Raw genomic sequence first — 18,115 nt, 5'->3', positions numbered from 1 at the left:
CCTTTCTGAGAAAAGTGCAAATATGCTGCTGAGAATTTGAAACCTTTTTAACATCGTTCAAAAGGTTTCTCTTACGGCTGTGGACATAAATAAAGTCAAGAAGTGTCATGACAGACACGTCTTCATTCAGGTGATCCTCACTCAAGCTTTTGGACACTCGTAACTGTTCTCAGCATGTTGAAGCATGTTTTAGGAAATCTAACCCAAACAAGAAAAACAGACTTGATATCGGCCAAGTGTTTCAGAGGCAGACATGTTGCTTATAGTTAAGCCTTCCGTTAACCGTCGCCAAAAGGTCACGTCTTCGGTTAGCAGAAGGCTAAACTTTCAGCAACATTTTCTGACCGTCTCTGGAAAACTTTGCCAATATCGTAGCTCACTAAAGCCTCAAATCACAGTATCTCATCTCAGAGGGCTTCACGGGCCCTCAAGTCTGCAAAGACAACACGATTCATAGAATTACCTAGAAGAGCTGTGTCGGTATCAGCATCACAATAACGATTGGGATGATGTTTGAGATGAAAGAAGAGTACTCATAGTCATACTCATATGCCGTGTTTGTCTGGTGGGAGGGACAGAGAGGAGAGCGCTGCATTTTTAAATTCTGGCATATTTGTGCCCTTTCCATAATACCGTCTGTCCTGGGGTACCACTTGAATTATGCGGAAAGGCTATTATGGCTGAAAATAAACTGCCTCCCTTTATTATTCCACAATTCTGCAAAACTGGATTCACGGACAAAGTTTCGACTGTTCAATGCCGACTGCTTATTTATTGCTACAATGTCTGAGCACAGTAACTACATGAGAACAGTGTTTGTTTTTGTTTAATTAAAGGAAGGATTAGAGTTATGGCAAATAAACTAAGGTTAGTCTGTGGTTAAGGTAACCAAGTTGTGGTTAATGGTGAACGTAGTAAAAAAAACAAAACCGTAACTGCTGGAATATGATGTGATGAAATTACATGCTGCCCTTCACCCAACCACGCCCACTGTGGATGTGAAGTATACTCTGCAAAATCATCCAGTAAGAACTGTGTTCCTAAAATAGACAAAATGAGGAAGGCACACTATCTTTTAATGTGTAAAATAATCTGAATGGCGCACGGGTCACAAACTATAAACCATTCAACACGAATGGGAAATAAGGACGAGGATTGTGATGAAGAAGAAAATAGCTGCACCCTGTCAATGTTCCCCACTCCCAGGCTATCGTTTTATTCCTGCAATAAAAATGAACCTTATCATGAGGGGCTGGGTCAATTATAATTGGCACATATACGTATATAAGTGCCATAAATATGCAGTGCATTCAAATATATATTGTATGTTGAAAACTTTAATATTACTCTGCACTCTATTTCTTGCTTCCAGGTTTAACCCACACAAGTGCACATTTACATTAAATTGATCAATTATTTAACAATTTGGGAAATCATTTTCATCACTCAAGTATGAAGGGAAAGCTCATTGTTTTGGCACATCTTGCCCTATTTGGGAAAAATATTACTGAAGACCAGGTGATGAAACGCATGCGCCATGAATATCTTGAAATACATTTTGTTTTAACTGTACTACAACTATAACAGTCTCTCCTCCAGCTTAACTCAGCCCTCCAGCCAGTGGGAGGCCAAGTGGGTCGATCAACTCCTTTAACCAGAACGTTGGCGGTCTCGGCTCCAACTGTCCGTATGTCAAGTGTCCTCGAGCGAGATATTAACCCCAAGTTGCTTCCCAAGTGCTTCCCAGCAGCCTTCTGCTCCTATATGCTAAAGCCGGGTTAAAAGCAGAGGTCAAATGTAATTCATGTGTACAACGAGGGTAATAAAGTTCATGTTTTTTGTTGATGTGATCTCTTGCTGGAAATGTTTGGATGTGTCTTGCGGTCTTTTTAACTTTTCATGTGACTTCTTTCAGCCCCACACCCTTCCCACAGATAAAACAATATGAACCGTTGTTTTTTTATACCAAAATAAGTTTGAGGAACACAACAGAGGTTTCAATAATGGTCAACTGAGATACAGTCAAATGTTCTGTATAAATGTTACTATGTACTGTACTATGGCTAATTAGACAATCTTTATATTTCATTTCTGAAATGTTTTTAAAAAAAATAGTGGAGACACTTCCGATGCTTTATCATTCAAACATTAAAAATAAACTTTGTTTTTAAGCTACAGTAGATTTTAACGTCATAATTTGGGCTCAAACACTAAGAGCGTTACCAAAAATCGATCCATTATATCCAGACACTGATGGAAGTTGAAACTTCTGTATGTTTCGAGACCACTGAGTAAACATTTGTGTCGAACAGATGTTTAGTAACCCAGAACAGAACTTCTACTCTGATCGCTCCCACAACTACTATATCAAAATACAAGTACCGTATTTGGATTTTCCTGTAGAAGAAAAGATATCATTAATATTTATGAATAATTACACCTGTTAAGTGTAGTTACGCACCGGATTCCAGGAGATATTGAGGTAGAAATTATTACCTTTATAACATTTTGCTCATACCGGACTCTGTTTATGCAAGATCTTGGATAATCACAATAAATGTATGCTTGTGAAGCAGAGCATATAGCAGCAACATTTCATTAAAAACATGCAAAGTTGACACATTAAACTTCTCACACCAGCCATGAAGTATACAGTTGCTGTAAACAGTCACACTTTCATTTCCCTTACTTTGCCAAAGAAATTCACATAAAAACTGCACACCAAAAAAACGGATGAATATTAGTGTTTGAGTGACTCCTCGCGTTATAAAAATTGTACTCTTTGCTGGCCAGTTTTTTTAACATACAATTAATTTCAGCTTTATTCACAACATAGAGTAGGAATAGACAATTGATAGCTTCACACGGAGTGCACACATTTTGATAATGATGCATTAAGTCCAATAGGTGGCATTGTGTCCACAAGTATCAACCATCGACCAGCTCTTAAGGGCTGTGAGATCCATTTTGCTGTGAAAAACAGACAAACAGCAAATCAGTTAATCTGCAGGATATTTTTTGCATCTTTTCAGCCACATATGACACACATTTGCCTTTTTTTCAAGAGCAATCAGAGTGGTGGAGCCCAGTAAGGTGCTTGAAATGGGCTCAAAGGGTTTCCCTTTAAAGCTGAAGAGGTAAAAGACAAGCAGACACATTCAGCAAGCAGTTCCTTATAGACTCACTTGTCCTCATAATGTCGGGACCCTTCATAATACTTCATAAATGTTTTCAGCAGTTGAGGTGTCGGGATGTTGAAGTGTCCTCTTTGGCAGAAATCTTCTCCCTGGATTGGAAGAAATCCAAAAATGAAATGATATTCTCAGTCTATAAAAGGAATACGCACTCGGTGACTTCAACGGCTCGACAGACGCCCATTTTTAATGTGTAAAATGAATCTGAAGGGCACATGAGTCACAAATAATAATCCATTAAACACTTACGGAAAACAAAGATGAGGATTATGATTATGGCGGAGAGGAAAATAGCTACCGCCCTGCCAATGTTCCCCACTTCAAGGAAGGCTTTGAATTTTTCCTGCAATGAAAATGAACCTTATCATGAGGCACTGGGTGAATTATAATTGGCACATAGTTTGTAATATATGCCATAAATATACAGTACCATTGAAAATATATTGTATGTTCAAAACTGTTAATATATCTGTGTACTCTATTTCTCACTTCTAACCCACACATGTGCAAAGCATAGCACCTACATTTGAATTATTTTTCAATAAGAACAACATGCAAAAGCCACACACTTATCATTTTGATGACTTTTTTTCTAATTATGGTTCCAATCATTCTTTTGACAAAATGTTCCTGAAGAAGGCAAGATGTGCTTTAACATTGGTTACAAATAAATAAGAAAGATTGCATGAGAGTTCTGGGTGAGCAGCTTTCCTCCTCTGGATTTTAAAGTCTCATCGTAGACAAACACTGAGATTAGGTGTGAATTTTACTTCAGACACAGAACACTATAGGTTTTGATTTTAGTGACATTCTTCATGCATCGTAAGAAGTATAATTGCGTGCATACATTTTGTTCTGTGGGTTTCTTTCTGAATAACATTTTACATTTCCTCACTTTTGGAAAAAAAAATAAAAGTACAATACCGCAGTTGAAACTGCAGATATGTCCAATGTTGGGTCACCGAAGTCTACATTTGTAGTCATGGATGTTGCCAATATTTCTGTAAGGAGTTGAAACCATCAGTTACTACCATATATATAAAACACAGTTTATCATTAACAATTAAATGCAATGAGCAACATGATGTTTCATCCCTGAACACAAAACATTGCCAATAAAATAGCTTGAAGACCATTTTCATCAACATGACCACCATTCAACACTATCATTTCACACACCGGTGGTTGCTCACCTTGTGTCCCAGCGGCAGTAAGTGTCCAGTCCTCGGTCACGGGTTGTTCAACAGGAGCTTGAAGAACAAAATACCTTAAGGCTGGATAACAGGCTTCATGATCAACGTGGATGATTCTCATCAGCGTTACCTTCCTCCATGACCAGGTCTGTGTTGACCTTCTCGTCGTTGAACCACCCTGGGATCTCCAGCCTGCAGCCGTACACGCCGGCATCGCTCCACTGGGCGTCCAGGATGGTCAGCGACACATCTCCGTCCGTCACCCTGCCCAGCAGCTGGTACCTGGGCGACTCCCTGACGAGCACAGCGCCATCCTCTGAGGAGACGATGGTGTCGGCGCATTTGTACCTGGGCACCATCTCTCGCCCCCAACAGAAACTCAGGACGCCGTGAGTTTGGGAGTCATACGTACAGGGCAAAGTGACATTGTGCCCAAAGAAGCCAACGACTTTGAGGGTGCTGGAGGACACTGTGGAGCACAGCAATTGATCAAACTGGACGATACAATGCAGATTGTAATTGATAAATGTGAAGCCCACGAATGCATCCACACATGCACGCACACACATCAGCACTCTTACACCCACAAACACACTACAAACACAAGACAACAGAGAAGCGCAGAATATCGACTCACCTTGGGTCAGGATGGAGAGGTAAAAATAACAAAGACCACACATCTGTGTCGAATATTGTATAACAATGTCCTGAAGTGAGGAGAAGAGGAATTTCTCTCACACACTGCAGCTCTATTTCATGCACTGGAGTTTCAACATCCCCTTTATGAAAATGAGGAAGGAAATCAATACCAGTCATGTTTACATCTGAGTTCTTGCGATATGCAATGAGCACACATCATCGTACCTGCAGTCATAGACCTCATTGGAGATTATTGTTGTCCACAGAAACATCAGCTCTCAAATGTAACAAGATAAGTGACATTTAAACTCACAACACGCAATCCCACATGCATTCATTGGAGGAGGCATGTTTTGGAGTCCTCCGCCTGTCCCTTGGAAAATACTTCACAGTTTCTGTAAGATTTATTACAATTACTCAGTGAAGTAGTTTTATCGCGTTGTCTGGTTACTAGACTTTTCCCTCCAGCTTCTATCTTACCAAACCCCATCTGACCCCGTTTAAAATGCCCATTTGCTGTCCTTTACGAGTGAACACAATACCCATAGCCAAATCCCATTAGGTTTAAGAGATTCCTCAAAGTGACTAATACAATTGAAATGATCCATTTTATTAGTTTAGACCCTTAAGATACTGTTGTAGACCACTTTGTTTCCTTTTTATTTTGTTATATTGTAGAATAAAGCTCTTTACCGGTCAGTTTCTTTCTAATGGACCAATTTGTGGACAAGCGTAGTTTTCATCTCTGTCTTCCTCTACTTTCAAACTTTGACAGAATGTGTTTTTCGCAAACAGGATATGATTGTTCACAGCTATACCAACACACTTCACCAACAGTTAAGTCACGAATCACTCAAGTTTTGAATGCATGGTAAGATAAAGATCACCGCTGAGAATTCCCGTTAGTGCCTTTGTGTATACATGTGTGTATGGTCTCAAAGGCCATTGTTGAATGACCATTACTAACTGTGTATGTGAGGACTGCAACCTAAGAACAATATTTTGTCTTTGCCTGCCTGTATCTGCCCTATGTTCACCTCAACATGCCCGTCTCCACCTCCACTTGTCGACACCGTCGGCCACCATTGCACTGCTGTATTGCTCCATAGATCACTGCCCTCCCACAATGATGTCCTGTGTTTGGTCACTTCTCGTTCTCATTCCTCTTAGCTGTGACTTTACTACCCGATTGTCCCGGACTTAAAACTAACTTAAAGAACTGAAACTGTTCAATAGGCTGGCGAGAGACGATTACTTATAAAGAGCTGTATCTTGTTCACATTAAACAGTCGATATGGTACAAACAGTAAGCTGAACTCATAAAACAACTCATTAAATCAAGTTTCTCTCTATTTATTTTTCTAGAATAAGATGTCATGAAAATAAACGTCAATGTGCCGGCACTACAGCAGGCTCTTTCAGACCACGGCTCCCTCCATAAAACTTCTAGTTGCTGCTCAACTTTGCAAGAGGAGGCTTGTTTACTTTGATTTCCTGTTTGGGTTGAGATTAGAGCCATTGTCAATCTTCTGTACAGATACAGGTTTAAAAATGGCCTTTAAAGATTAATTGGTCTGGTTCAAAGCAAAAAAGAGCCAACACTAACAAATCTATGGCTGGGCAACATGCTGATGTCTGATAAAACCAGGGGTAAACAGAAAGAGAGAAGTGAGACGACCGAGCTCAAAGTCGTATTTAGACTTTGTGAAGGAGGCTGGTAGGTGCTGCATCGTCAGCTCTATTTCTGGAGGAACTGAAGCACAGAGAGACTGAGACTGAAATGAAAGTGATGAATTATGGGGACACCAACACAATACACACATCATAGCTTCATGCTTTGTCCATTTGAGGTTTTCTTAAGAGATTCATCACAGCAAGCAGGCGAGAGAAAGTTTCGATTTGCAACACTGACAGAGGATCAATTGTTACCTTTGGAACAAACATGCTGAGCTGTCTCTACTTCCTAAATGTCTGATGAGACACCAACCGTCTGCTGGACGAGGTATGGGACAACAGCATGCTTGAAGATGCTTCGGCCAACACTGCCCCCTATTATTCCATTACACCTCCTCACATTTAACACGTGTTTGCACTCTGCATATAAAGGTAACATGTCATTCCTTACATGTAATGGCTGTTGCACTTAGCATACATGTTCATGCCCATATATACTGTAAAACCGTCGTTGATATATGAGCATTACTATGGAAAAGAACTATCTGAGAAGAGATAAATATTGACAAGTCAGTGTGAAATGTATGTGTTCATATATTCAACATTTGATGCCCTGATGAACACCTTGGGGTCGCCATGCTGAACAAATATTTTGGTATGACAGCTTTTATCTGTCCTCTGCTCACCTCCATTGACAGCTTGTTTTTGCCTCCCCTTGTCAACGCCATCAGTGAGATAAGAGAAAGAGGCCACAAAGACCACCACTGAGCTCCGAGAGTAAATATTACCTTCCTTAATATTGTGGTCAGCTTCGCGATATTGACCCGAGGCCCTTTTGAACACTACACCTGTCAGCAATCTTAAGGTGTATTTATAGTTATGCGTTAGGGGGGGTTACAGCGAAGCTTTGGAGCCAAACACAAAGTGCACAAGTGACCAAAAATGTTACATGTTCAAGATACAAAGCCCTTTAGTTGTGGTAGCAATTATGATGAGAGCAATGGAGGAAGTCAGGTGAGAGAATTATAGAGTAACCAAGTGCCTGTAGGGAGGAGGTTGTGGTGGATCGGTCAACAGGTTAACAAAACATCAGACTTTTGTCACAGGAGACCGCTGTTTATTTCCTGTTTCAAACCCACACTCAACACTGTCTTGTTAAGCATCACCACAATCGTCCCCTCACCTTCACGAAGTTAAACCCAAATTTTAACCCAAAACTTGATCTTTCCATAAACTTAGCCATGTCGTTTATTGTGCCTTAAACGTAGCTAAACGTCACACATGGCTTTGTCAAATCCTTGATTTTTCAACACCAACAGATTTGGAAGAAACAGACAAACGATGTCGTCCGATGGAGGCGCCGAATTAGAAAACGCTTCCATGTGTCGTTCTGGAGGGCATGGACAAACATATTGTGTTGGATAATTAGGAGGACTTGTTACGATGTGCCCCTCCTCCAAAATGTAACTACATATTGGAGGCAGCTACAGAGATACCACGTGGGGACAACAAGAACTGTGATTGGTCGGCAGCGGCACTTGTGTTTGTCCTACAAGATGCTGGTGGAGATCGCCGAGTGTGAAGAGAACATGAAGCCAGTTGAAGGAATCAGTCGTCTTTGGCTTTCCAGAAACGCTCATCTATGAAAGCCATGTTCACAACCTTCTGCTCACCACGGTCCCGTCATAGTGAATGAAACATAAATGCAACAGCTGATCAGAATGTTCCAATGTTCAGTTAAGAGACAAGACAAACATTTTCAACGTTGCTTGTATTACAATGTGAGTGAAATAAAATTAAGCATTATACAACCCGATTACAATATGATTCAACGTATTTCTTCAGTGCTGCGGTGGTCATCGGTTGAAATCAAACGATAAACTTCAACTGTCAAAACTTAACCTTTCTCTGGTGGAAATAATCATTGGTACACAGAACTTAGAGCGTCTCCAGCCTTCTGTTACTGTTTCAAACGTTTAAAGACTCACTCTGCACACTCAGAATTTGGGTGACTAGCTAGCCACACCGGCCATAGAAACCCGGGAAGCTGGGAAGGACACTGCAGAGACTTAGAGCTGGTTGAAAATAAGCAAAGTTTCTATTTCATCTCTCATTCTTGCGTCTCCTGACTAACAACAGGTGAAGCAGGTGTGTGTGTGTGGAGCAAACAATCCTCTGTAGCTCCGAAGGGTTCTTTGTCTAATATCAGTCAGTCAATCACTTTTCCTCCGTCGATTTATTCCTTATTTCTTCTTCAAGAACATACTCAAATCTGTGTGCTTTTCTCTGTGTTTGTGCGCAATTTATGTGGAGCCCCGGCCTTTTCCCCACTTCTTACTTCCCACCCTCAGCTCTCCTGGGAGTGTGTCTGAATACCCCCTCCCCTCCTCTCTCCTATTAATATCCCACTAGGGAGACCAGAGCTCATGGGGAGTTTGGGAGCGGAAACGCCTCCAAGCACTCCTGGAAGACACAAAGCTGGGCCAGGGCGAGGAAACCAAAGGGCGACACAGATTGAGGCGAGAGAGGAGAGAATTTCTGTCTGAATGTGTGAAAGAGGATTAGAAAACGTGAGTGAGGAGAGGAAACAGGATGGAAGGGAAAAAAATAGAGGATGAATTAAGAATGAGCAAGTTGGCACTGGACAGGATGTGGAGATCTGTCCCTAATAGACATACACCTTACACTCACCAGCACAGTTGGCTGTCAGTAAAATAAATAGCATTCACACAGTCTCCTTTTAAAAAGGACATAGTAATCATTGTAATTTTGCACTGAACATTCACAGCACTCGTTTTCTTCTCTTTTTCCTCCCACCCACAGTGTGCTGGGTTGCTGCCATGATTCCGGTTACTCATTGCAGCATCGTTATGGGATACAGTGGCAAACAGTGTTTTCCCACAAATAATCCTTTCTGGACGTGTGACTTATCACTTGAAGATGCCTGTGGTCATCTGTGTTGTGTACTTTGTAGCAGACTGTGGCCTAAAAATGGGCATGAGAAAGGTAGGATGCTGAGACTGCGCCTCCATGCCGACACGGCGTGAGGAGGAGAGCCACTGCAGGATATTAGCATACTTGGCCAACAGCATTCTCATGAGTTCAGTCTCCTTCGGCACAATCGAAATATGTGCAAACATAAACATGCCCTTAAAGGCAAGATGATTCAGGATGCACAGAAGAGAATAACTTCTCCTGACCCGAGGCTCCAACTCTTTCACTCCGCTGGGAAATAAAGTCCTCTTTTCATTTCTCACATGGCCCGGCCACCCCTGCTACTAACACAGGACAGAGAGATGCTGAGAAAACCAGTCGAGGACATGAGCAGGGGGCCGGTATGGGAAAGATTATCCTGGAGCACAAAGTCCCCTAGTGGTAGTGATCAAAAATGTTTGGAATATTTTTGTTTTTACAGGTTTGGGATGGCTTCATCTACAAATTAAAGTTTTATAAGTTCAGTTTATAGGTTTTCAGTCCATCCATTCAAGACAACGCTAAGCTCAAAACAGGGATACAAACTCACACAATCAGGGGCCAAGACGTTAAGCAAGTGCAGGTTAGAAGTTCAAGTCTTGTCAGCTTCTATCAGATTGTTTTTTCCCCGTCTTTGCTTCTGAGCAGACGGGGCCCGACTTAGCCACACTACTGTGAATCAACCCAAGGCCACGAGTACTCGGCACTAACACGGCAAGAGTCAAGGTTCATGTGAAAATCTGTGTTCTATCTCTGTGCAAGTGTTCACGCACACACATCCTTCTTCGCTGTTGTAATGCATAATGGTGCACAAGTCTATTGAACAAGTACCACAACGTGAAAATATATACATCCTAGTCAGATGTACAGTGCAGTGATTAAAAAAGGTAATTTTCATCCCTCGTCGATGTCCTGATGGTACAACTACACACCTTAGTATGACAGCAGGTGTTCAAACCCATAGAAGATGTAAGCAGTGCGTAACGATCGTGAGTGTGACCCTGTCCTGTTAAGATGTAGATGCTTTCATGGAGTCTTGAAATAGAATGTGGAAATCACAAGGGACTGCTATGAACCACAAGACAATGGTTACGTGACGGACATTGGCAAAGATTTTAGGTACGTCTTCTGTTGAAACATCATCTAATGAACCTGCTAATTGCTGGTAGTAGACAGTAATCAGTGAAGAAGCACATAACACAACTGTTCTTGAAAAATAATTCAAACTCACTGTCGGAAATGGATAACACAGCAAAGCTCGCTCGATTGCGTTTTGACAAACAATCTCATCACTCAAATTAAAATACAATCAATGCAAACAAGCATTAACAGCAATGATAATTAGAGTCCAACCTCCCTCCAAAACCACACTTAGGGGTCCCTTCAATAATAAGTTAACTAACAAATCGTCACCATGCAATCGTCAAACTGAACGGACTGCTTTGGCTGTTGACCTTTTAAACGGTGCTTTTATAGGCCTGAGCTGAACCAGCAATATACTGAACGTATAACTTAACTTTGAATTAGCAACCAACATCACAGAAGTATGAACACTGGTGTGTTCACTGATGTCTGTACTTCACTGCATTTGAACGTTGATGTGATCTCGTAGCCTTGCAAGTTTTAGCAGACCCTCAAGAGTCGCAATATGATTTGTATATCATGGTGTCCAGGCATAAATAATATTCCCTTTTCTATCAAAGGTTTGAACTGTGAAACTGTCCTACCTTTCCAACTTGCCCAATCCAATTCTGTCCTTTTAACTATTCACACACAGACATTGGCTAAAATAGAAGCAAACAACAACAGTCCAATCAATAGTTACATGACTGAGAACGATTGCTTCTTCTTTGCCGTTGTCCACCCAGTTCTCAAATCAGTCAGACCAGTGGGAGTAATTGAGTTACTGCTAAAGACAAACGGCAGGCTGACATTTTTTTTAACGCCAGACATATGGATATAAGGCTACTGAAAATACCTGCCTGAAACATAAATAAGCAGGGCCAACAAGTAACAAGTCCAACATTACGGTGCGAGGCTTCATAAGAGCTACAGGACACAATTTACTGCCACGTCTTGTCAAAGGTTAAATCCAAGCTCAATCCAAAAGGTATTTAAACAGAAAGTGATGTTTTTGTAAGCTTTTTTTAGGGTATATATTAGGTTGTGAAATATCTCCAAGATTTAAAATGCCTTTCAAACATTGCCACTGTTGAATGTTATGTAAATTCTCACATCACAGCTGGTTGTTCCTGCAGCGACAGAGTCGGGTCAGAGACTGAATCTTTACTCAGAACAAAACCCACTCGAGGCATTTCAGGAATGTTCACACAGGCACACGTTTGTTCTTCCTCAAGTTGTCATGTGTACAGAGAACATCATCCATCATCAGCAAATAATCTTTGTAATTTCATTGATATGGGGAACCTACACAAAGACAGGAAGGAAACACACTGCCTGCATGGACGGACACAATGGGGAGCTTTAGGAGAGGGCACCGAGTCAGTGGGAAAAAAAACTCACCTGAGGGCAAAGGTGACATTCCAGGCATCAGAGAGAGGGTAACGTTTAGAAGAGCTGTAAAGACATTTATTTTATTTCTTAGACATTTGAATGTCCAAATATCCATTCAAAGGATTGAAGGAACAGTGTGTAGGTTTTAGTGGCATCTAGTGGTTGGTGGAGTTATCTTTATGATTTATGCACAACTAGGAGCTACTCTTCAATACTCTGCTTTTCTACATGTTTAAATCATTGTTTTCAAAAAGATATGTACATAAATATCAGCTTGAGTAATCTTTACTAGTGGCCTATCTGCTCACGCTTCGTGCATGCATGTGTTTGTGTGTCTGTGTGTGTGTAGTGGGAGGAGCTCAGCCCGACAAAGAGAGCAGAGCAAATGCTCGCTGCAGCGTGAGAATACATGACACCAAAACATTAAAAAGTACAAATAAAAACCACCAGTAACGTCTGGGCTTATCAATACTACAATCTTTAATTGTTTATCACCAGGCCCGTTTAATACCGGGTTTCAGAAAGCATGGTACCTACTGATAACGTAAAACGCGAAAGGCGTAGTTCTGGGCTGCTGTGACAACATGGCGGTGCAAGATGGCGACTCCGTGAAAGACGACCTGCTCCCTATGCAGATATAAATAGCTTTTTCTAAGCTACGGAAAACATAAAGATTCTTAGATTCGGGTGATTATACATTGATTAAAACATAGTTATGAATATTATATTCAATATCTGCAAATAAACGCCCCTAAATGTTACACACTGATCCTTTAAGAGAACAGACCTGCGACCCCGGCCCACCTTCAGAGGCTGTAAGGGGCTCAGTTTTAAAGCTAGAGATAATATATTGGCATCTCATGAAACTAGATTACCGAAGACATTCATTGGTACGATGTCATGCTAGCTTGTTGAGAATGGTTATGAAGTTAAGCTAGCGAGGGAAAAACTAGCATGGCCATTTTCAATGGGATCTCTTGACCTCGCAACTCAAGATATCTCAATGAAAATAGGTTCTATGTTCGCAATTGTAAGATGTTCATAATGCCAGCCCACAAAGCTTTTGACGTTTCGTGAAAATCCGTTGCGACGTATTCGCCATCGTGAAAAACGAAGGTGCTTCTAAGGGGCTGAAAATGCTCGAAACATAACCAGACATGGCACACACATTTAAAGTCCTAATGTAGTTATATAAAATGATTGTAATGCTGGCAAGTGGGGTCGACAGCACCCCCCCTACAATATTTTGACGATACAGCCCTCGCAGTACGTTTGACTTCTATGTACAACATTTTGTATCATTTTGTATGTAGATGTATCACATGTAGAGCTCAAAGGATATTAATAGACAATACACAGCTCAGCCACAGCCTGTTCACCGCACTGCTGTCTGGCAAGAGATACATTAGCATCAGCTGCTGTACCACCAGACTACAGAGCAGCTTCTTTCTTTAGGCTGTGGGACCCCGTGATTCATGCTCCACATACTAAATAGTTTTGATTCTTTGTTAGTTTTTCTTGTGTAGCAAAATGGGACTACACAACACAGTTGTTCAATGATAATACATTAACCTTGATACTAATCCCATGCACTTTAGAGCAAAAACCAAGTGTTATTTTTATGCAGTATAAATGTGATATTTTCACCTGTTTTAAAATTGTGTATTTGAATATTTCTGCATAACGGAGCCCCTAAACGGTCTTGGAATTGCATAGGTTGAGCTCCAATTGTATTCATGTGTGACGATTTTATTCCCATTGTGTCCATTTCAAGTCAGACAAATTGGATTGACTTTCATAAATAATACATTTAAATGTAAATTTAAAATTTCTTTATATGGCTACATTTCTGTTTCCAATAAAAAAATAGCATGCAACTATGCATACATCTCTGTACCTCTGCAGACTTAAAATATTGCGAAATATATTTCGTGATACATGATTTAAAACTTGTCTTTCAACCAAAAGTTAAGGCTACATTGATGAGTTTCTAACAAATCATCAGCGCATGGTGGGTCTCTTTCTCTCTCCCCCTCTCAGTTTCTGCTTCATGTGTTCCTCGTAAAATGCATCAGCCGGGGGCCAAATACCAACGACGAGTTACGCAATCGACCCCGTGGCTCCGCTGCATTGTGCTGCACCCTGTAGAGGGGGCAACAACATGAAGGCACTTCTTTATAATCACACTGCAATCTCCTTGGAGACACTTTAGCTGCAACTGTGCAGCTCACTTGGCCTCGGGTCGGATGGGAGTTTCTCACAGACGCCTGCGGCATTTCAATTAGGCTAAAAAAATGCTTCCACCAAAGACACACTGGCAACTATTAAGAAGCGACAACTGAGTTTCTTGTTTGAGAAAGGGAAGCGAGATCCTTTTTTTTTTTTTTTACAGACACAAATGGATATCGTTTTTTCTCCAACATATGAACCAAAACAGAGAGAGTATCACATCATAGTACAAATCTAAATGATGTATCCCATGTAGCATTCAGGTTTACTCCACACTCTTGTTGGTATCTAAAGCCATAAACAGTCATTAGAAGAAAAGAGATTTGGACAAATTGCTGGCTTCTCCTTAACAATTTAATTTGTCTTACAGGCACAAAATCCCTGGAGATGTCACATTTTGTGCTAACAATTTCTTACATCTGTTAAAAACTCTGCTATGCTTTTTTTCACCTCCTTTCTCATAGTACACTGCTGCACATAAGAGCAGAGGGGCTCGGAGTGACTACGAATGAGGGAGGATGTTGTATGAGCTTCTATTGTATTGTTGTTTATTCTGGCAAATGTCTGTGGATTTCAAAAGACAGTTTGTACTAAGAGTCGGCAGTATGTCTTGTCTGACACTTTGATCAATGGGGACTATAAACACAGGTCGTATGGGCAATAAGGTGCGTTTCTGCTCAGAACATTTTGGACTACAGAGTCGACTTAGGCAAGAAGCTCTCTTCTTTCACCGCCTCTTATTGGGGTGAAAAATGGTGCAACCCTAGACAATATATATTCAATACCGTCAAAGGGGAAAAGGGTTGAATGCAGCATCATAAATACAGTAAAAAAAAGAAGAACAAAAGTTAGGTTGAGGAGAGAATTGCTGGACAACGAAACATACCACATTCTGATGAATAGCCGAATGATTTGATGATTATCATGATCTGTGATGATTAATCGTGCAGATTTTTACACTTGAAATATCTCCTGATTGCCACACAATGTAAAATGCTTCAGAAACTATTATTAATGCGTCAGTCTGTGCCGATGTTTAAATGACGTATTGTGACATTTTTTAAGGGTTGTACTTGATTGAGTACAGGGTTCGACATTAACCGTGATCCGATGACCCATGGCCACCACAAGTTACTTTGTTGCCACCCAATATCCCCTGTAGCCACCAAGTTCCATCAGGTTTCACATGAGAAAGACACTGTCTCAATGAGATTACCTGTCTAGATAAAGATTAAATAAAAATGTCTTGGCATTTTCAAGATTCTTTTGAAACAAAAATGTGTTATAAAAGTAGCAAACTCCTTTAAAGAATAACTCCTGCGTAGGATGTGTGCGTAACATCAGCAAATGTGGAGTCATAAGAGATGGTGAGTGTGTGTGAGATGGTGAAGTTAGCAGTTATAGCTGTGAACGTAGTGTGCCACATTCTTACCAAAAGACATGCTTATAAGTTTCCTGGGAAAAAGTTTTTTAACCATGAAAAAGCACAAAAACAACTCATTGATTAGTTGACCAAAGAACAAAAACGACCGATTAGTTGACTAATTGATTAAGAAGGGGCAGACCTAATTCACTTAGTATCTAACAATATACTTCAAATTGTTTATTTCTCAGAAATGAAAATGATAGTTCTTTAAAAAGTTAGAATGCAAAAAAACCAATGTAAAAGTCCCTTTGTCTGCCACCATCGGCATTAATATAAGATAAATTATTGAACATCGACGGCAATTTGCTCGGTATATTTGATGGCAACCCGTGCACACAGCAAATAGGAAAGCCTAATGTGAAAGAAATGGAAAGAAGTAAGATTGTCTCATCAAGATATTAACAGAGCTGGAGGCAACATTACCCGGGAGGGATTGACGGGAACGTCAATGATGTTGAAAATGTGTTTGATATGTTTCTGTCATTAAGTGATCCAAAGCCTCAAAATCCTGTGTGTTCCTGAAGAACACAGCAGTGTGACACATGACTCATCACACAGCTGAGTTGCAGCTGAACAGCTTTCATATTTAAAATCATCCTTTCAAGAAACAACATGAGAGTTCATTAGTGCCATAGCTACCACTGTAGACAGCAAGTCCTCGATACGATCTCAGTCAATTTTTTGAATATGTGTAGAAGTTTATGTTCTACAATTACAGACAATATACAAGGTGGGCTTTTCAAGTTAAAGGTCCGTCTGCCTTAAGTGAGCCTGCATGGGTCGAAGTCATTGCTAATTTCGGGGGTAACCTCCTTCACTTCAATCAGCAGGTGGCCAGCAAGACATGGGAACTTGGTTTGGAAGAGTTGCAGCATTTATTCACAGTGGAATAGCCTAAACTGTACACACACTGCACTGCTACAGTCATAGCTACAACGTCACTGCTAACGTCTTACTCACCGTCACACACTCGTTCTCTTGACCGCACACTCGCTAACGTTACGCACACAAACTACGCACTGAGTTATTCCCTTAAAAACATTGCTACTTGTACAACACATTAAGTTAAACAATGTTTACCCAATGCTTAGGCCCAGCCGCATGCCACCGAGCTTGCATTACACTAGCGGAAACCCATATCAGAGATACTTGTGTGAACAATTAACATATTTCTGTGCATTTTTTTCCGACAGATTTCTTCGGATTCCATTTGTTTGACAACTGCGCCGAAGTACCCCCATTGTTACGGTGCCGATTATATAACCACATTTGGTTTGATTGTTGCATGTCACACCCTTCTCTCACATCCTGTCTCCATCTTTACCATCAACTGTCCAATAGAAGTGAAAAACACTCTTTACAAGTTATCTAGTAGACAGTTGAGACTGATAATGAGATAATTATTCTTTTAAGATCAGCCATCAGAATGACTGATGCGCGAACTGAAAACTAACTGACAGCTCCACCGTTTTGAATGCTGTAACTAATCTTCTTGAAAGTACGCTCACCACATTCTGGGAAATGACTAAATGTAAAATGTTCGACATATTTTTCTTGCTGACAAGTCATTTTTTAAAGCAGATATGGTCCGACTGTGATAACGTAATGCTGCAAATCTGTGGCCCTCTTGCTGTCAAGGCAATGAGCAACAGCGCTGAATATGACTGATGATTTAGTGAGGCACCCGGGCCTGGGAACAGCTCCCCTGGATGCTGTTTGACTGGGTGACAGAAGCAAAGTGGGAGAAAACAACACAAAAGCTTGTCTGCACTATTTCCTGTAATAACAGTAATTAAAACAGAGAGAAGACAGCAGCTCTGCTCCCAAATGGCATGCTGGCACATTGTGTGTAAGTGTGTGTGTGTCGAGTTAACTAATGCAAGGTTGAAAGCAATCTCCCTGAGGTGTTAATTGCTTTGGGATGCAGTGTGAGGACTGTCAGACGAACGGATAGCAACAGAAAAATCTCAAAAACAGAATTGTTTATTTGTCAATTGCTCACATGCACATTATCTGGCAAAAATGGGTTTAAAATCAATGATCTCATGAAAAACATGCAGCAGTTCATTACCCACTAATGTTTTCTCCGACTACTTTGTGTTTTCTCCTAATTTGTTCTATTAAGCACTTCCTTTTGTGGCGAGCCAACACAGGGCCCCGTCAAGCTCTTGTTGTGCTGTGGACATGGAGATATTTTCAATTTTATATTTATTTGGATGCTGCATAGATTAAACAATAAAATTTAATTGATATAATTGGGTCCATTGACTTGC

The 18,115-nt window shown here is 40.7% G+C and overlaps 1 protein-coding gene across 1 annotated transcript; it reads right to left on the bottom strand.

Annotated features, from left to right (window-relative positions):
• Positions 1-2,791: 2,791 nt before the first annotated feature.
• LOC306777798 (T-cell immunoglobulin and mucin domain-containing protein 4-like) lies at positions 2,792-5,141 on the bottom strand. Its single transcript, XM_079269085.1, has 7 exons — positions 5,025-5,141; positions 4,518-4,856; positions 4,388-4,444; positions 4,119-4,195; positions 3,444-3,537; positions 3,186-3,286; positions 2,792-2,970 (listed from the first exon to the last, which is right to left on the bottom strand). The coding sequence occupies exons 1-6, from the start codon at positions 5,065-5,067 to the stop codon at positions 3,210-3,212; spliced, it is 687 nt and encodes a 228-aa protein (XP_079125211.1). The 5' UTR covers positions 5,068-5,141; the 3' UTR covers positions 2,792-2,970; positions 3,186-3,209.
• Between the last annotated feature and the right edge of the window lie 12,974 nt (positions 5,142-18,115).

This window comes from Melanostigma gelatinosum (genome assembly GCF_949748355.1).
Source record: "Melanostigma gelatinosum genome assembly, chromosome: 5".
Lineage (NCBI taxonomy): Eukaryota > Metazoa > Chordata > Actinopteri > Perciformes > Zoarcidae > Melanostigma > Melanostigma gelatinosum.
The sequence above is the reverse complement of the archived record's forward strand: the minus strand, read 5'-3'. Positions and strand labels throughout refer to the sequence as shown.